Source organism: Protopterus annectens, chromosome 2.part0 (assembly GCF_019279795.1).
Source record: "Protopterus annectens isolate FY-2018-M chromosome 2.part0, PAN1.0, whole genome shotgun sequence".
NCBI lineage: Eukaryota > Metazoa > Chordata > Ceratodontiformes > Protopteridae > Protopterus > Protopterus annectens.
The window spans coordinates 313,067,573-313,088,921 of record NC_056728.1 but is presented as its reverse complement, the minus strand read 5'-3'; the positions used below and the strand labels follow the sequence as shown (position 1 = coordinate 313,088,921).

General features: G+C 39.2%; 1 protein-coding gene across 1 annotated transcript in view; it reads right to left on the bottom strand.

Moving 5' to 3' along the window:
• The window catches only part of MEGF10 (multiple EGF like domains 10), a 973,700-nt gene that overhangs the window by 323,177 nt on the left and 629,174 nt on the right, over positions 1-21,349 (bottom strand). Inside the window, exon 9 of the mRNA XM_044060794.1 lies at positions 15,178-15,390. Coding sequence (XP_043916729.1) covers positions 15,178-15,390 — 213 coding nt within the window. The remainder of the gene's footprint in view (positions 1-15,177; positions 15,391-21,349) is intronic.

Below are 21,349 nucleotides of genomic sequence, written 5' to 3'. Positions count from 1 at the left end.
CCTAACCTAACTCTGTGCACCTCAGCAACCACTCAATGGTATGATGTATAATGGGAGCAATATGGGGACATTACTTACTCATGCAAGAAGGTATACTCACTGGCAGCCCTGCCTCCTAGGAAGCTGATATTGTCACTAAGTCCCCTGGTCTCTACTAGATAATCTGTTAAAACACAGCCCTCCTCCCAGAAAAAGACAAGCTGATCAGTCAGTTTCCAGTCCTACCCCCACCCTTGGATGATACCTCCAGAACCCAGGCCACTCACTGAATCTGGGTCAGCTAAGTTGCAACCAGGGCTCCAGCCTTCTGTATCAAATTAACCACCACAAGTACATAAGAAGGTGCTGCAAAAATACTTGTGGAATATCCCTGCATTGCCATGGACATTGTAATAGGGCAAACAATTGAAGTACAAAAACAAAACTGTTAAAATAAGTAGGCCTATGCCCTTCACAAAACATTTCTAAATTCTAGCCACTTGAAGAGTATAAAAGATATTACTATATGTATGTGACATTCTGAGTCAGTGTGTTAAAAATAAACCAGAGACAGAGAGAAACAGACAGAGGTAGAAGATTTTTGATTCTGTCTCACACAGTTGATTGACATGTGGCTGGTCATCTGCATGAAATTGAGATGACCATCACCTTCGGAGTTTGAGAATAAGCCAAGGACTGAACCATGACAGACAGCTACAACACCACGGTCTGTATAAACTAGTCTAGCTGGATCAGAATTCAGGGTTAAACCACTGCTTTCCTTTGCCTACAGACATACTGACGAGCCTCTTCCATTTACTTATGTGCGTGGGCAGATATAAAATGGAGATCCAAAAGATGGAAGTGTCGATTCAGCAGAATAATTCAGGATTAGATTAGCACCACAGGCAGAACTGGTAAAGGTATAAATAAAATTGCAGCTGTACTGATAATGAATCAAACATAATCTGTTGTAACTGCAGGACTGCTGTAAAATACATTTGGTTTAGCTGTAATTAGCTACCACCCCTGAATAAAAGTAAAAAGCATGACCTTTAGCACACTGATTTAAAAAAAACTGCTTGTGTATGACAGACACAAATCTAAACCACTGTTTAAAACTGTTTCCTGTTAACTTAAAAGGCTAGAACTGAACATTCCTGATGGGAAATAGATGTTCCGATTTACTACTGATTTCTTTTTTCCCTGCATCATGCAATTATAATGGATGGTCACACTAGTGGGTAACAGTAAAATGATTGCTATGTGCAGGGTACCGGAAATATAGCCATACAATTTCCTGGAAATAAGAGGGATAAGACAGTTAATAGGGACATCAGCTTACGCCACTTGCTTATGCCCTTTGAGAATTGAACTATTAAGACATGGTCCATAACTAGAACTCATAAAATGTGGCTGTTAGGTCCAACCTAGACACAATGCACAAAACAGAGCATCATATAAAGGCATGCAACACTGGATATAAATGTGTTACTCTCCAGCCAGGTGGACATGAAAACATGCATACATTGTACATGCAACTATGACTGGCATGTGCTAGAACCTCATCATCTCCTCACCAGGCTCCTGGGTGGATGGAGTATGGCTCCATATACAATTTTGGGAAATGCTATTTTGATTTCTGGTTGTAAAGAACATAAACTTTGATTGCACCTCAAAATCAGTAAATTCTGAAATTACTATTACCAAAGAAAAGCATGTTTTGTAGGAGGCAATGCCTCCTGTAATACACACATACACACACACACACACACACACACACACACACACACACACACACACACACACACACACCCTAAACCTGATGTCACTGTAGCTTGGAGTAGGTAAAAGTATACCAAGATAAAATACTTTGAATTTAGCATACATCCCTCCACAGTTACTAAAGACATTTCAGCATTTTGAGGATTGCAGTTGCCATTCTGTAACAGGGTATGCAGTAAAGCTTAACAGACATCACATCAAGAGTTACTTAAGTCATACACTTTGTTATATACACTGTAGCACAAACACACTGGAGACACTTTCTTCAGTTTAACCACAGCTAATTCACAGAGAAACTCAAAATTAAAGTTAATTCCCAAAATTGATTTAAAATGATAATCAAACATCAGCACAATGTAGTTTAAAGCAACTCACAATATAGAACTCAGAACTTACAAATTCACAGTTCTGTTTTAATCCAGATTCTATTAACAGGATCAGAACAGTTCAAGCCAAGCTCCTGTAAACCCATCAACTTTTAGATTTTCTGTTACTTTCTAAGCACATTGACAGGACTTTTTTCTCTGGTATTTCACGAATTCATAGCTTCCTCTAGTCACAACCCATCTTTAGTCCCAAAATGGCCCTAGCATTAACAATGATTTAGCTAGGTGATTCACATTTGACTATGCTGTCAAAGAATATTGCTACCGTTAATATACAGACTGTATGTGCTACCACTAAGTTCTTACAGTAATACATAGTATATAAACAGCCCTTTTATATGCGAAACAGCCACTGTACCATATTGACTCCCCCTCCAAGCACTGAACTCCTGATTCTGTTCTAAATGGGAAGGGTTATGGGACCATGGTAACCCATTCACATTATTGTCATTCATGTAGCTGTAGCTAGTCTTACTCCCAATTGTGACACAGAAAAGCTATGGTAGCAAAATCCATCTACACACTTAGATGGTTACTTCTGGTTGCTTGTACAACCCCTTGCAAGACTGCTTGGTCAGTTGCTAATGTTCAGCTGTGTCCCAACAAATAATATTGTAAAGAATTTAGTGCCCTCTAAATAGCAAGATGTTCTTAACTCAGCCTCAGTTAGCATCCTACTTAGAAGACGGGGTGTTCCTCACCCGCTACTTCTTCAGATAACACAAATCCCAACGCTACTTTAAATGCAATGGTGTAGACAATGAGGGGTATAAATAAAAGTTGGGCAACCAGGCCTGGTTCTGAGCATAAGATAGTTTTTCAGTTGTTTATAAAGTCGCATCTGCTTTTATGGTCCAGCTTATCCAGGCAAGCACCTTATCTTTTAAGGTGTGTCAGAGGGTACAGAAATTCTATAGTAGTGTGCTAGTCCTAAGAATGCTTTCACTTGCTGTTTGGTACTGGAATCAAGCCAGTTTTTGACAGCTTCTATTGTTTTTTTTTTCTGTTTGTCATCTAATTACTCCTTTCCTAGTCAAGTAACCTATATATGCAGATTCTTTCATATAAAGCTTACTTCTGATAGCACTAACTGTAAGTACAGCCAGACAAGAGTCTAGCATGAACGTCACTCCAAACCTTTTGAACAGATTATTACCTCATCCAGTGCGCTGCTGAGTACCTGGCATGAGCTTACAGAATTGTATCCATAAACCTTTGAAAAGCGGCAGGCGCTCCATTACAAATGATAACAGAGTATAATGAAAAATGCTTCAAGAGTGGAAAGTGCTTTTTTCTCTTTGAATTTAGGGGAGATGACATCTGCTAAGTAGCCCTTAGTTAGGTCTTGGGTGGTCACAAAGCTTGTTTTTGAGCCCCTCTCTCAGATAACCCACTATGGGCACTGGATAAGTGTCAAATCTAGATGCCACTCAGTTTTCAGAAATCAATAAAATTTTACAGGTCTATTTGGCATAGGGCCTAACATGGTCAGACAGTTCCATTCACTTTGGGATTCCTCATTAACGTCTAATCTAAGCATTTATTTCACTTCCTCACTTACTACATTTTGTTGTGGTGCTGGTATCCTATATGAGTTTACATTCACCATCTACCTAGGCATAGTTTCAGTATAAGGTTGTATTAAATCTGTTCTACCAGGTATCTCAGAAAAAAATATTTCTCAGTAAAAATACTTATATTTCTTGCTTCAGAGCCTTAGACAATGTTTTGTATATCCGATGAGCACAAACAGAATTCCATGATAATATAATGACATTTCCTGGACTGTGTACAGAAGCTTCATCTTCCCCCCACCATAGTCTTATCACATTTGTGTGCTATATCTGCTCTGGTTTCTTCTTTTCTGTTTGCCTTATTTTATAGTTCATTCATTTTTTCTACCACCTCAAAGGGCCTTTGCTATCTTGCAAGGTACTTTTTTACACACACACACACACACACACACACACACACACACACACACACACACACACACACACACACACACACACAACACACTACTGCATCACTTGTGCCCTTTGCAGATGCTCCTTATTTATTGGTATAACAATTTTAACCTATCATGCAGATTTGTAAAGTGTACCATCTCCCTTTAAAACCCTCCTCCCAAATCACCTTTACTATGTCCATCAAGCCACAGGGATGTCTATGGTATAGTAACTCAGAGGTAGTAAATCCTGTTGAAGCTTGGGGCAATTCTCTTACAGCAAAAATGAGACAGAAAAGTAACTGGTCCTAGTTCTAACAATCTTGCTCTATATCCTTCTTTAACATATACTACAGAGTTTTATTAAAACGTATTAAGATGTTCCACTAACCTAGCAGTAATTTGAGGATGGTACACCAAAGTTCTTAGCTGTAAACACTGGAAACTCTTGAGTATTATCTTGGACATAAACAGGGTTCCCTACTCCATGAGTATTTCTTTGGTAATCCCTTTACTGGAAATTAGCATGGAGTGGGAGTTAGTGCAGAGCACTAAAGCTCCAAAATATTAATGAGCTGCATACTGTAACCCCTGGGTCCAACGTTTGATTTGTTCTACCTCCATTTGCCTACTGTATGACTCTGTGTTACTTAACCAGAGAGTGCTCGTAGGTCACACCTGAAAAGGGACACTTGTCCGGCGGGCTTACATAGTTAACAAATGAATAAAAGAAAAAAAGTGACTCTAGTCTTCTTGCTATTGGTATTTCACAGGGATATTGCTTCTGGGAGTTTAGAGTCATAGTTAATAATCATTAGGATGTATTGGCAGCCATTAACACATTTTATCAGTGATCTAAAAGATCCATGGCTATTCACTGAATTGGAACTTCGGTAATATTCACAGGAATCAGCAGACTTCTAAAACCATAGTGTGGTGCCATCTTTTCAAATTCTGAAAAAGGGGTACCACAATTTTCAGTGTTTTTCATTATACCACATCGAAAGTATCAAGATAAAATTTTAGCTCTGTGTTTTGTCTATACCTCATTGTCCTTCCAAAATTTAACTGTATGACAATTTCATCACAAGCCTTCAAAATCATTTTGGAAGTAACAGTCAGTGTAAAATTTTTACATTTTTCTTTGTTTACCCCATGTAACATAATTCTTTGATTCAAAATATGGGTGGGATATGGTTCGAGTCTGCTCAGCTGTTCTCCTTCTAGTCAAGCTATTTTTGTTCTGGCCTGCTTAATGTACTGTCCTCCCACCATGTTTTGTTGAAATTCTTATTGCTTACCTTGAAATCTGCCAAATCAAGAACACTTTTGTCAATAAGCTGACATGCAGCAGATGGTGCGACCTCTGCACCTACAAATACAAATATAACCTTTTCTTCGTCTTCTTCTCCTACTTCTTTACTGTTTGGATTCTGAGAGTTCATTCTACAGCCGAGTAATGTGGGTTTGGTTCTGAGTTTGCTGTTTGGAAACAGTAATCTGCGTCTAATAAGCGCACTCTCGGGTGCATCACATTTCAAAAGCTCTGTTACACTGTGGTACCACTGCAGCACTGCTTCCAAAGGGGTATCACTGGTGGTACTTCTTTACTTTACAAAACTCATGGCAGTGAGTTGCTTATATGTTTGATTTTCACACTTCTTTTACTTTTCCATTAACAATTCTTGTCTCTGTTAAGCACACGCTGGTGAGTGTTCTGTTTCTGACTAGCCATGTGTTTTGACAATACAGAGAGCTCTGTTCAGGTACCCTTTCTTTTTTTTTACTTTGTGGGTTTATCAGTACGGGTCTCTCTTTTGCTCTCTCTCAGTCTTCACATAGTCTTAATAGCTAGAATCCTATAACAGGGGTTTATGAGGAGCCTACTAGGCAGGAATAGAGGGTCTGAGCCTAGATGAGAGAATATGCTTATTAAAAGAGTGCTTGGGTTTTGGACAGAACAGGATATCAGGTATTACCGAAGTGAACGAGAACATGATCTTAAATAAATGGGTCTAATTCATGTTATCAAATTTTGAAAATGTTGAATGGCAATATGATCGTAAATGCCGTACATCGAGAGTGTTGTTGCGGGATCGTGGTACAGTGAGGATCAGGAAATTTGCCCTTTCATCACTGTACTGCGATCTCAGAGTTGGTATATATAATTAGCGGGGTGTGTGGGGGGCGCATTTACAATCATATTGCCGTTCGACATTTTCAAAATTCGATAACGTGATATAGACGCAAATAAATGGTTAGTGAGTAGCAGCAGTATCGCTGCAAAGCTTCAGTGAATCATAGTAACTTAACAGCAATACTAGCTGATTTAGTTTATATATATATATATATATATATGTATATAATGAAGACGTACTGGAAAACCATGTGCATATTTGGGTCATAAGATGTTGCAGTGGAAAAGGATTGTATAGTAACAAAGATCTACATAGGCAAAGGCATCCAAACAGGCAAATTAATATGGTGCACAGTGCGTAATGTAAGACCAGTTTTATACCAGTAGTATCAATACCAGCAATACACAAGGAAGGAACATTGTACTTCTGTACTACATATGATACAAGAACAAATTTCTTTTAATGCAGATGGAGTATAGTGATGAAATAATGCAGGATGGACATTAACATTCATTAATTCAAATGGCTATGCATTGGGATCAGCCATAAAGCTAGATATAGTTAATGGCAGTGGTAGGCAGAAGACAAAGTATGAGAAAGAATGAAAATTAGAAGATTCTACACTGTGGATATTTGCTTACAGAAGTCAGTGTCACTAAAATGGAGTAATGCAACAGTTCATAGAGAAAGGAAGATGTCATACGGTCTTTCCCATGTTACACTCTAAGAGCAACATGCTTTTCTGAAATCTGTCATAAGACATTGAAAAATTATCTAAAATGGAATTCTAGTAAAATAGGTGTGTTAGTTATATAACTAATTTTAACCAGTTATTTAACTCCCTGGCCCCCACATCTTGCACTGGAAGACAAAGGTTTTAGTCATGGAAAAGGGTATGTGGCATCATACTCCATGAAGATGAACTGTTCACTGATGGAACCTATGTCAAATGTTGTTGAAACCAGTACTTTTTCATTCAGTTACTACAGCCTGTGTCAATCAGCTGATGTTTCTACATGATTTACCAAGTCTTGGATATGCCACTGATGTCCACATATCAGGATTAGTGTAATGACAGATGGCATCATGTGCTGTAGCTATGGTGCTGAGAGGTGTGCCAAGCTTTGCCCATCCCATTACACTTGTTAAAAGTGTACTGGAAAATTGCTTCCAGTGAAGCCTGACCAATGTGATTAGGGCCTTACAGGGGTTGGGATGGTGGCCTAATGGCTAAGGTGTTTGCCTTACAAACATAAGGTGCAGGGTTTGAGTCTCACAAGGGATAATTGGCTAGGCTTAAAATGGCTCACAAGGGCAGGTAGCCTAGTACTAACCTATGAACCTATGAACCTATGAACCTATGTTTCGGCCATATTACCCAATTTAGTTGATTACATGAGGGACTGTTATGTTACAGTCATCGGAAAAAGGGGATTTGTCTTTCCCACTCCTACAGTGCAGTATTTTCTACCTTGTGTAAAGAGACAGTGCTGTATTGTTTAAGATTTGAAACCTAAAATTGTTTAAGATTTGAAACCTAAAATGACCAGATGAATTTACAGCCAACCTTTCAGAAACTTGTAATAGTTCTAGCATTACTGTTCACTTTTTTAAATTTCATATGTATGACTGTATCATGGTTTTTATCACTGTTACTTTATTCTATTACAGTTTTAACTATATTTCATTTGATCCATTTGACTGGAATGCAGTATGAATTTCAGAAGTAGACAATAACGTAACTGCTTTTCCAAAGGTTTCTGAAGACACACTGAACTCTGCTCCCATTCTTGGCTTGTTTTTAACTCCAGTAAAATCAGAGAAGTCTCAAACAAGGCAAAGTACTAAACATCTGTTTCAAAATTCTACGGGAGGAGCACAACAGGTAAGCAGACTGTGGCTGCAGACATGATACTAGGGACATATGGGTATGTTATCCTTCTGTCTTTAAGGATGTCATATCATTTGGCTGTTTATAGAAATGAAATATAACTTTAGGCAAGATGCAAAACATGAGCGGGAAAGGTTACTTCAATTAGACTGTGGTGTAGCATTATGAGAGGAAAACATTTTATGTGGAAAGGGTAATTGGCATGTGGAATCCTCCAGCACTATGATGTAATTTTAAATAAAAGAAAAGTTTCAGCAGAAACTTAATAAATGGGTGTTGCCTCATGACTGGATGTTAAGTGATAATAGCATTCTTTCATATGCTTTATTCTATTGCATGACAATATAAAGTGACTAAAGCTCAGAGTAACAGTTTCTGCGGCAGCACTGTTTTTTTTATATGCAGGCATAGAAAAAGGAAATGGATTATTGAGTGGCCTGGTATATATTACATCAGAAAATTATACCATGAAAATAGTTAAATATGTCAGGAATAACAGAAAAAAACTCTTTCAAAAAAGTATCCAGACACTGAATTGAATTCAGAAAAAGACATGCTCAGTTACAAAGACCTTGTAGTTAAGTGCTAGGATAAATGGCTACAGAGATTAAAAAAGTCAGTGGATACTAAGTAGCTTACAACCCACGTGGCGCAAACTACAATATAGAAAAGCATTTATGTAACAAAAAGCTGTAGCTCAGACTGCCACGACGTGGCTTATCTTTGCAAGTCAGTATTACAGGTGGATGCAACAGCTTCTATACTTCCGCTTATCTAGTCAAACACTGAGCTGATACTATAGCTATCCCACAAGACTCGTGTTACTGCAGTATCATGACGCAAAAGACAGAAGCATGGAAGCCACAGAAGGGCTTTGCAAAGCCACCTTGAAACTTGTTGCAACATGTCAAGCTACACAAACTTGGACACTGGGATAATGACAAGTCTAAGCAGCTTGATGCAAACTTTGAGTTTCTGAGTGGCCTATCTAAAGTCCACCCACTGTCTTGGAATAGCAGCGTGACTATGTTAGAAAAAGCATACAAAGCATCTAATGCAAAGTAGCTACTATAAGAAAATAACTGAGTAAATTGCAGTCTGCACAAGTTGCTATCGCAAAACATTTATATGTTACATACTAGATAAGTAAAATTAGAAAACATGTTGGTTTACCTTTTTTATAGAATCTTTGCAAATTTAAAAAAATACATGGGAGCGGGTACTCCAATACTGCAAAAGATCATGAAAGGCCATAATAGGCATGATTTCTTCATGCTGAAACCTGAAAGAGATGTACAAGTCTAGCCTAACCCATGCATGTTGACTAATGTAGTTACGGGATAGGCTTATTTAAAATATGTACTTCTCAGCACGTCAATTGTTAACAGGAGCTTTGTTTTTCTTTTTGTGCAATGCTGATGAGCAAGTTGGTAAACTGTATATCCACAAGGCAGCATATATTCCCTGAATATGTGGTTTTATTGTATTTTATGTTAGAAATAAAAACATTCTTTCTTGATAGATACTTACAGTTTTTGTATATTTGTAGGTGTAAGAGCTACTTTTGCATGATTACAGCTACGTTATATTTGTAGAGGAATTCTTTTTTTTCTTTTTTGTGGTCTCACCAGCTTTTACCGCATGCTATTGCACCTGTTTCAGCCAATATTACCACTCTGTTTCTGCTAATGTTGAAAGGTGTTGCGTAATATTGATAATTATGACTGAGGTTTTCTGTCAGAGTGATGCATGAAACAAAGGAATTAGTCAAGATCTCAGGCCAAATAACATAAATTACCACTGCATGGACCTCATAAGAGGCAATGTAGCACTCGCTGCCTCCAGTTGTGTTCTGTAGATAGGTTAGGAGGGTGAGACAGAAAAGGATTCCTCATGTCAAAGAAACCATGCTGAGGATGGCATAGATGACCCCCTGAGCATAGTGCAGTAGGAGGAAGAGGTTGCCTTACAACTAACGATATAATTCAGGATCTATGTACATTAGCCATACAGAGTAATGATGGCATCTTCCTGTCTGGGACATCTTTCTGCCACCATTTGTACTCCATTCATGGCCTGGTGGGGACAGAAAACTACTGTAAAATATGCTTCCTGGTGTATGTGCTGATGTGATCAAAGAGCACAGCACTGTACAATATCCTGTTTGGGATATTCCTGGAAGTGGCAAAGGAGAATGACACAAGTACAAACCCATATTTATCAAGTCATGTTTAGAGCTTTGCAGCCATCAATGTCATATAGAAGACTTTCCAGTGAGCACCAGTAAGGGGTGCTGTTTTCACCTCATACAAGCTGCATGGATGCAGGTACAATAGCACAGGCTTATCAAAATCTACAGCCAGTACCCAGAAATTCAGATTGCAGTATAGCAGTTTGCAACCCTGGCCTTTCTGCTCCCTGAACAAATTCTGGTAGCATTCAGGCAACTGAGAAATACCATGCTTTGAGGTCTTTTGACCAATCTGTACTTCATTTGAGAGGTATGTGCTATGTAAACCCAGTTGAAGAAATGATGTACAAATGTTAGATGCAAGTAAAGCTCCACTATGTATAAAAAGTGAAGCAAGTGAATTTCCATTATAGAGTTGCAATGTCCAAACTCCTTTTTGTGTATCAAGCAATCAAGTCCTTATATAGAAACCTAGACAGTTCCTGAGTCAAGACCCTACTGGTCCTAGCCCGTTTCACTCTTACATCTGACATCAAATTAAACACCCACGCCTGTGACAAACCCCTACTCTAGCTTTCCTGTCTGCATATAGACAATGTGCAGTGCTTTCAGTCCTAACACACTGATGTGATCCAAATGTGGTATGACATGGTGGGGGGTCATGTATGACAGTATCATCAGATGTTTGCTGAAATCACTGGAGAGAAGCATGTGGCTTCAGAGGGAAGAACATCTGCAAATAGTATAGTTGTTTAAGAACTTACTATGACAGTAGATGTCCTACTGATCATTGTTGCAATATTCCAGCATTGATGGGTTATCCTGCTGAGGTAACCTGACACCCAGCCTGCATTCCAAAGCCAAACACTTTCTGACATACCATACACCTGGTGTTTAGCCTCAGCCCATAGGTGAAGGAGTATATAAGCAGACATGTGGGTATAATATCCTCAGACTATATTGCCACCAGTCAGATTGCAGGATCTTCACTTCCATTGGTCTGAACACCTCGTTGTCATTGCTGCAACCAGCCATGGTGGTGCAGCGGTAGCGTTGTAGCCTCCCGTTTGATTCTCGGCTGGAGCACCTTCTGTGTGGAGTCTGCATGTCCTCCCTGCGGTCGAGTGGCATTCGAAAGACATGTGTGAATGGGCGTGCCTTCTTTGAAGGTTGGGCATTGAGCTGGCACCTCGGCACCATAAAAATTTACTGCCAATAATTAGCGGACCGGAGTTCCGCTGTCGACCCCTGACCAGGAAAAGCCAAAAGAAGAATGAACCCTGTTGGGGGCCATTCTTGTTCTTGCTTTTTTACTTAAGATTTGTTCATGTCAGCAAAGAGAAGGAAATGTGACTGTGGCAGGCAGATCCCTTATAATGATCTCCACTCCCAGTGGGGTTGGGGTTTAGGGGTTGAGCTTGATTACAGAAACTTTAAAACTTATCAATCATTCATTCCGAAAACCCTCTGAACCAGACTTTCCTTCTTAAATACTTACTTAGAGACTCACTGTCTGATGCACCTGAAGCAAAGCACGATGGTAGAACCCTCAGCCTTGGACTTCCTGCTAGTACCCAAAAGGAAGAGCAAGAAAAACAAGTCTTGGATCTTCAGCTGCCCAGTCTGACTCAGACATTCCACTGAGATGCACCAAGGATCTGTGGTACATCCAACTCCTTCTCAAATGCCAGCTACCACAACCACAACCCCACCAGAAGATGGCATTGTTTCTGCTTCTTGCACATCTGATGAGACTTAGCCTACCATAATGGTAGATAAGGGGGAACCAAGAGAGATCATCTCTGAGGGACCAGAGGGCATACCTCAAATACTGGCTAGGAAAGAAGTACTGAGCACCTTATCAGAGGTCGATCAGGGTCCAAACCATCTAGTGTTGTTAGTGCAGATGTGCTGCTGAAGAAAAAGAAACAAAAAATAAGCATGTTTCTCCTAATCAAACTTCCCAGGAAAAGGAATGGCTTGAATTTTCACAAGACCTATAAGACCAGTCTGTCTTTCTTTCCATACCATTCCTATGCAAGTCCCACATCCTTTGAAAAGGCAGCATGAATCTTCATCTGTGGAGGAATATGATTCTGAAGGGCATTCCTTAGCGTCTTCATCTCAGATTCATTCCCTTGGATAGCTTGCCTCCGATGATGAAGATACATTGTCCCCAGATTCCCCTGTAGATCTTTCTTTTGGGAAGACTATCATTGGGATAATGCAATTTCTGAATGGGAATCTAGGTAATTCAGTGATGTACAGAAAAGATATTATGATCTGTTTGAAGTTGGACTCTTAAGTAGGGTTGCCACTTTTAATTGTGGCTAAAACCGAAGTAAGGCCACACCCCTTGCATCACCATTAACCCCACGTATCCCTGCTCTCTCTCCCGCCCACATTTGACACACTTTGTGATATCACTGTGACATTACCTGATGGGGAACACCTTCTTTTCTCAATCCTGATGCCTGCTTTTGGCTGATACTACACTTTTCTGTAAAAAAGCATAGTAAATCCGCCAATTTACAAACTCTGATAGTCTATTTCCTTTTTGGAAACAGAATACCAGAATTTGTAAAGTGTTTTCCGGACTTCCGGAGAATCTGTTTGATTTTTGGATAGTCCAGAAAAAAGAACGGAGGAGTGGCAACCCTACTCCTAAGCCCACCTTTCTTGGGGGCTTCCTAGGATGATTTTGCATCTACTTTTTCCTACAGATATTCTCACCCTTCAGCTCCCAAAAAGCCTGATAGGTTTCACAAAGTCCCTGAGGATATGAAGTTTTTCTACAAAAACATGTAGCAGATTCATCTGTTTTCTCCACACCCATTAAGCTTTTACCTGCAGCTAATGTGTTGCCATCGTACACGTCAGTTGGCCTGCTAGACAGGGGTCCAGGCAAGTAAACAGTGTGGGAAGACATAGCCAGGGAATTGTTATGGCTAGGCTTGTATAGGTCCTAGGGTAGATAGCCTAGTACCAATTTATAAACCTATGCAGAAACAGTAAAGCCATAGATAGACATGGCAAAAAGGTTTGTACCTCTGTCACATTGGCTTTTAGGGCCCTAAATTATTTATCACAGATAACAAAAACAACAATCAGCAGTACTGCCGACATGTACTGTCAAGAATAGTAAATGATACTTCGCATACCTAACGCAATCATATGTAGACAGCACTGCAGTCTCTGGGAAGTTGTATAGTCCCATTCTGAACTTCGATGTCAGCCCCCTGCCCAAGACGAGAGTTATTTTTCTATCACTTCTTAATACAGTTTCATTCTATAGGAGTTGACTAGATTATACAGAGCTCTTTAAATATACAGGAAAAAGCTCCCTGGTTTCATTCCTTCAGAGTCAACCAAAGTATACAGATTCTTACACATTTATGTATATAGTAAGATGCAAGTGAATTTCAACTACTTATAAAGAATGATGCACGTGAATTTCCACTATAGAGATGCAGTTCCAAGTTCCTTTCTAAACATCAGTCAATCAAGTATTTATATAGAAGCCTAGACAGTTTGTGAGGCAAGTCTCTATTTCTCAATTTCCTGTTTCATTCTCACATCTGACATAACAACCCTCTACTCTACCTTTCCTGTCTCGATATACTGCACTTTGGAACATTCTCAGTGGCTATGCAGTATAACATGCATGTCAATGAGCTGAGATTTTCATTTCTAGAACATCGACAAGCTGAACATTGATAAGAATGCCAGTGATTTAAGCAAGTATATCCCTTTCAGTAGCCACATTGATCTGTCTTTCATTGTGGCTACCAAACTCTTTTGTGCGAAACACTTGGTTTTACCTCCTGGTTGGAGTGCAACATATTTCAAACAGAAGGTAAAAATACTTTCCCAGTTTATAAAGTATGACATATATTATGTAACAGTACTGATATCATGTATAGTACTATACAGGTAGTTACCACATCTGAACATAATTAGAAACATTTGTTATTAACAAGTCGTAATATCCAGTCTGTTTGTTTGATTTACAAAACAACTGCACATTAAAGTATTCATCTGACTCATTGTATTATGTTATGTGGTAGCTGCAATAACCACAGAGGGAAAACAAAACTAAGTTTTAGATGAATACTATTTTCTAGCGGTGGTGGTGCTGCGGTAGCATTGTCGCCTCACAGTAAGACGCTGTCCGGTTCGATTCTCAGCTAGAGTGTCTTCTGCATGGAAACATGTGTGAATGGGCATACCTTCGTTGAAGGTTGTGCGTCAGGGCTGGTAACTCGGCACGTAAAAATCAACTACCAATCATTAGCGGACCGGAGTTCTGCTGTGGCGACCCCTAACCGGGAAAAGCCAAAAGACACAAACAAGCTATTTTCTTAGTAATGTATCTGAGTTAGGGACTTGCTTAACTGACTCTTTTATATATGGATGGGTGAGCACAGCATGTTTGTCATAAAATACTTTTCAGTGTGTGGCAAAACAAAATGGAACTTGATTTATTCTGTGCAACATTCATTACTAAAATATTAAGGCTTAAAAATGTGCCAGAAGAAGATAGTGTGACAACAATATAGGATTATTTCACATAACTCAGTAAATTTGCATTCACTTTACTACTTATGTTACAGTATTATGGTTTGACAATCCCGTCTTCGCAGATATTTGTCATCTACCAAAATTAACAGATTGATGAATTCTTTTTAATTTTTTAACATGCAAGATTACACAATGAACGCAGAACTGACTGCTTAGTCCTAATTATGGTTCTAATATCGTACAAGTATAACGTGGAACTGTGTCAAGCAGGCAACATGATGTTTTTGAACACCTCGGTTTAATAAATAATTTCCCATAAAATAAGAAAAGGCACTCACCTCTTTGTATTTGGTAGGTGACATGGGCACTTCCTGTCGCACTTAATTCCGTAGACCCCATCTGGGCACAGTCTGATTTCACAAAGTTCTCCTGTGTAGCCTGGCTCACAGAGACAAGCACCACTAATGTGGTAACACTTCCCACCATTCACACACTGACAATTCTGAGCACATTTTAGCCCATAAGTGCCTACTGGACACTGGTCCTGGCATCTGTAATAGAAAAACAAAAATGAAATTGTTATCTCTAATTTGGGACATATTATGTTATGATCCTGATGGCAACATAACTTTGTAGTACTCAACTTTAATGCCAATTACACACCAAAATCATCACCCAGAGATTAAAACCTGATATTTGCCAATTACCAGTTCAGACAGAAAAGGTTCAAGGCTATGACAAGAATCTGGATGAAATGTCTTCGTGATATCATGAGGTGCAGTGTGTTCCTTCATAAATAAGAACATATGTTTGCTTTCAGCAAAATGAGGGCAGGGGTGTACATTCTATTGATCTGCTCTTTCTTCATGACTCAGAATTGAACTACATATGTTTTCAGTATTTACCCCCAGCCCAACATTCCTTTGTCTACTAGTCCATGAAATAATTTTATGAATCAATGTTTCTACTGGCAAGTCCACTGCACAAACAAGTTTAAGGTCATTAAATATTTTTCAGTGTGTGGCAAAACAACATAACAAAAACAAAATGGAAATGTATTTATTCTGTACTCCTACAGGTAGGCAATAGTGATGTAGGTTCTACTGGTAACTGCAAGAAATTGTGATACTTAGAATATTGTTCAGGCTTGAGGTAATGCATTTAAATTTACTAAATAGCAGGCAGCATTTTACTGTGGCTTCTAAGCAAGAATGTGACCATTTAGTTAGGTATAATAGCGCTGTACTTCAGAGCACATGGGCATTTTAACTTGCATACTACCTGGACTATATCAGTTACGGAGGGAAGCCTTTAAAAACGAAATTGAGGCTTTACCTTGTATTTTTTCCTGCCTTCTGCTTATTGATCATAAGATCAGTATAGATTAGTTCTCCTTCACAGTACAGGTAAGAGTCTGTCATGTATGCCATCACGCACACACCCATTGAGGGGTTTCTTCTGAATGCCCCTAATCCCCTCCCTGGTGGCTGAGGCAGGCATATGTGGCATAATAGATTGTTAAAAATGACCCCCCCCCAATAAATTATATACAAGTCTGCATTTTCACTGATTAAGTCTCACTATTCTGTGCCTTACGGTTGCTAGTCTTCAAATATCGAACACACACACACACACACACACACAGTATATATATTTTGAACACAATCAAGCACTGTGATATTATAAGCAAATTCTGAAGAGAAACTTCAGCAAATGACAGGGGAATGGAATGGAAAACTGAAGTCACATGGGATGAAACTGAATATAGAGAAGAGCTGTGGCAGCAAATGGGGAAATCTGGCAAAGCTGAAAGTTGAGATATAATGGAAACTAGTGGAACAGGTTAACAGCTTCAAGGTTCATAGGTTGATACTAGGCTATCGGCACTAGGGCCTATACAAGCCTAGCCATAACAATTCCCTGGCTATTTCTTCCCACACTATTTACTTCCCTGGATCCCTGTCTAGCAGGGTGACTGACATGATCCCCGGGGTGAAGTTCCTTTCTCCTATCTAATCGTCAAGGTTCCTTTTGAAGAGGGCCAAAGAGGTGCTTTGCTTGACATGTATGGGCAGTCTATTCCAGAGTCTGGGGAGTCTCTGGGTTAGGAACCTATCCCTCCAGTATGCTTTGTTTATTGTGATAACAAGGTTTAGACCCCTGGAGCGTGTGGCTCTGAGGGATTGGGATTTCTTTAAGAGTAGCATGTCCAACAGCTCTGGGTGTGACATGGCCTTGTATGTTAAGCAGAGATCGCCTCTGAGTAGACGATATGCGACAGAGTATAAAGGAGTTTTTTAAGGCGGTCAGCATAGGGCATCTGCTTTAGGCCTGTGATTCTTTTAGTGAGGTATTTCTGCAGCCTTTCCAGTTGTTGCAGATGTCTTGAGAGGTACATACCAAACGGGTTGTTGTATTCTATAAGTATTCACATATTCTATAAGTATTCAAATATCTGGAAGGGTTGTTTGTGGAAAAGAGAAGTCTGAATAAGGACAAAGCTAGAATTAGAAGGATTGCAGCCAACTAGTCCAGAGAGTGACGGGTAGTCTATGACAAAGGAATGCCAAAGAAGCTAAAAAGGTATACAAAACAGTGGTGCTACCACTACAACTGTATGGTACAGAAATGTGGGCAGTGAAGACAGAAGAGATGAGTAAGCTAGAGGTAGGTGATGGAGATGAAGTGCCTAAGATGACTTGTGGGATGTACATTGTGAGACAGGCAAAGAATTCATGACATCAGAGTAGAAGCCAAAGTAGCTCCAATTGCTGAGAAGGTCAACTAAACCAGATTACAGTAGTTCAGGCACGTGCAGGAAAGCAGAAGACAGTTTGATGAAAAAGGTTTGAGAAAGAAGGCAAGAGGAAATGAGGGCATCAGGCAAAGAGATGGATGTATGGATTGCATGAGAGAAGACCTGTGAAAATTAGGTAGTAGCAGAGAAGCACTGAATCAAGAGAGGTAGCAACAGTTTGACATGATACCCTGATGTCATGTAGAAAATGGGAAAAGGGGTCTGAGATATATATATATATATATATATATATATATATATATATATATATATATATATATAGAGAGAGAGAGAGAGAAACTTCTGCGGTGGTGCAGCGGTAGCGTTGTTGCCTCACAGCAAGAGGTTCTCCCGTTTGATTCTCGGCTGGAGTCTGGGGAGTACCTTCTGTGTGGAGTCTGCATGTCCTCCCCGCGGTTGGGTGGGCGTTTGAAAGACATGCGTAAATGGGCATACCTTCATTGAAGGTTGAACGTTGAGCTGGCACCTCGGCGTTTGTGAAAATCTACTGCCAATCATTAGTGGACCGGAGTTCCGCTGTGGCGACCCCTAACCGGGAAAAGCCGAAAGATAACAACATAGATATATATATATATATATATATATATATATATATATATATATATATATATATATATATGTGTATATATAGAGAGAGAGAGAGAAAAAGAGATACACATATATATAACACACACACACACACACACACACACACACACACACACACACACACACACACACACAATCAGAAGTGCACACACACACACGCACAATCAGAAGTGCAAGAGCTGAGCTAGCCCCAATACTTTGAAAGATAAACTGCAATTTAAGCAGAATAATGTTACATTTTGAAACTTGCTATTATTCCTTTCACGCTTCACCCCCACGCCCTCTAGCACTGAGATTGTTATACCTCAGAGTAGGGAGAGTAGTGCAGTTTCGGAGATAGTATATATTACCCCTTATTCACATTCCTAGCTCTGTAGTTCTAACAATCATACTACAGTCATGTACCTCTCAGCTTTCCAGATTTTCTCAGAATGTCCAGATTTTTGCCTAATATTTTTAGTCTGTCCCTCATAAAATTTTGTTTTTCTGGCAAATTCGTGAGGACTGAAGTCAGAAAATATTGACAGACATTTGAATTTCATTTTTCATACCCTTCAGAAAATGTATGCTAATGCAAAACCTACAGTCCCCAAGCATTCAACATGTACCTACAATTAAACTATTAAAGCCGTAAGAGAGTGACACATTCACAAATTATTGAAAGGGGTGTCAGGTTGGAGTGCTATTACTGTGTAACTGACTGGTATTTCCTCCATAGGGGGGATTTAAACACAGCAGAAGGTGGACACCCTACTCTGTATAGTGCATTTTGTCCTAACCATTTCAACTATACTGTTATTTCAGAACTGCATGTAATCTGATATCCTGTGTTACAAATGAATACCATATCAGTTCCTTAATAGTTGTCTTGTTCTGAAACTTATCTATCATAATGTATAAGTGTTTCTGGCTCCTACGGTAAGCATCTAAGTGACCGGATTTTTCTTTGGTATTCTATTTTTACTATGTTAACTTCAAAACAGACTTGCCTCTGAAGTTACAGTTCAGAAAACTACATATGACCCACTTGTTTGTTTTGAAAATCACTCAGCATTTTTAAGGTTGTATCTTACAGCAAGACGTTGCATTCGATTCTCAGCTAGATCGTCTTCTGTGTGGAGGCATGCGTGAATGGGCATGCCTTCGTTGAAGGTTGTGCATCAGGGCTGGCAACTCGGCACATAAAAATCCACTACCAAACATTAGCGGACCGGAGTTCTGCTGTGGCGACCCCTAAGTGGGATAAGCCGAAAGACAACAACATCTGGAACAGATCTGTATGATTTTTACCATAAAAAAAAATAAAACTGAAAATACTAGACTAATTATAGCCAGTTGTCTCGTACAGGATTCTATCCATTTAGATACACTCCAAGTTCCTTATGAGAACCTGCTCTTTGACCAGAAACTAAGGTAAGTAACAACAGTATAACTGCAAATGTCCCCACACAGGGTGTATCACTTAGCTTCTGAACAGATGTAATTATAATCCTTATTCTACCACACCTTTGCTTACTGTTCCACTCACAGGTCTGTCTATATAGCTTCCTGATTATGCACAGTCAAGTAATATACTCTGTCATCATAATGTGTCTGTTCCTTTTCTTTCCATTAACCATATAATCTGTAATAAATAAGCTCATGTACAACTCCTCTCACACAACACATTTGCGCCTTTCCCCTTCACTCCTTTAACATCTGCTCTTTTCAATTGTTTTAGCAAATGTTCTCTTTAGTACCTCACTTCTTTGTTGTAAATGTAATCAGAAGTGCAGCTAGGATGAGGTAAAGGGGGCAGCCACCTTAGGTGCAAGACGTCAGGGGGTGTGACTTGGAGATGGCCGATTGGCAGGGAGTGCACAGAAATAAATGCTCCAGTGCCCCTCCTGTGGTATTTAAACTGTAGCAAGGCACTTGTTACCTTTGCATTTTACAGTAAAGTACATTTTTTTTGCTTGTTCCTCAAGCACAAGAGGAGTACAGAAAAAGACCTGGCTTGCTTGTGCTACCCAAATCAGCGAAATAACTAACTGTCCTTTTCTTTTTTCTTTTTTCTGCTATTCAGCTGAGGGGTGCCAGAACACACCAGAAGCTGGATAAGCCTGCTACAACTCTGAATGTAATTATATTTTTCAACAAACATAAGCATTGCAGCTGCTTTTCCTGCTTCTTGTAAATATCTGAATACTATTGATATTGTACTGCATTACTCTACACATTTACTGTTTATTCCAACACTAACTTTAACTTGCACTTCTTGTTACCACTTAGTAACCTGGGCTGAGGCTGCGAGGCTGGATCGGTCACTTTTGATCAGTGCTCTACCCTGGTAACCTAAAATTAAATAAATAACAAAATAGATAAAATAAAGTAAAGTTACAAATGCTTACAATCACCTGAGTGGAAAATAATAGAGCAGACAATTTTTTTTCTTATAAACATCTTTTGATATCCAAACCAAAGAAAATGATGGAAGTATAGCTTAGTGGCTAATCTAATAAACTATGGAAGTTACCTTACTGACATAGGTCTGATTTCTAGCTCCATACATCTGTAGGAAAGTCACTTTAATATGGAAAAATCCATGCGTCACTCCTTGCAAAGTCTAGCTGGATGTCTTTATTTAGAAAGAGTAAAGTGCAAATTATACATTGGAAAGAGGTAAAAAGCAACAACTGAAGAAACCTTAAATTGGTCACACTGCTTTACGATACATGATCCTATCTACTTAGCAAAACAGGAAGAGAAAATGGTACCTTTATCTCAGAGACAGACTAAACAAAACATAACTACCAGAGTAATAATTAGGTGGAAATGCAAATTCATCCAATCATCCTTACAAGTGCACTTGCTATGTGTAACCCCTTGTCACTAACACATTGGTTTAATTATAGTATACCTTAAACAACATTGTCATGAGTTCAGTCTGGGTTACAGCTTCTGAACATTTGTGATGCCTCTACCACTGCTGTCTCCCAGGCATCAGTCACTGATAACACATTTTTAAATGTTAGTTTCCTGTTAAGAGTTAACTATATAACAAAACTAACAAATTGGGCTATTTCTGCACAGATTTGATATTACATGTTTCAACAGAAAAGATT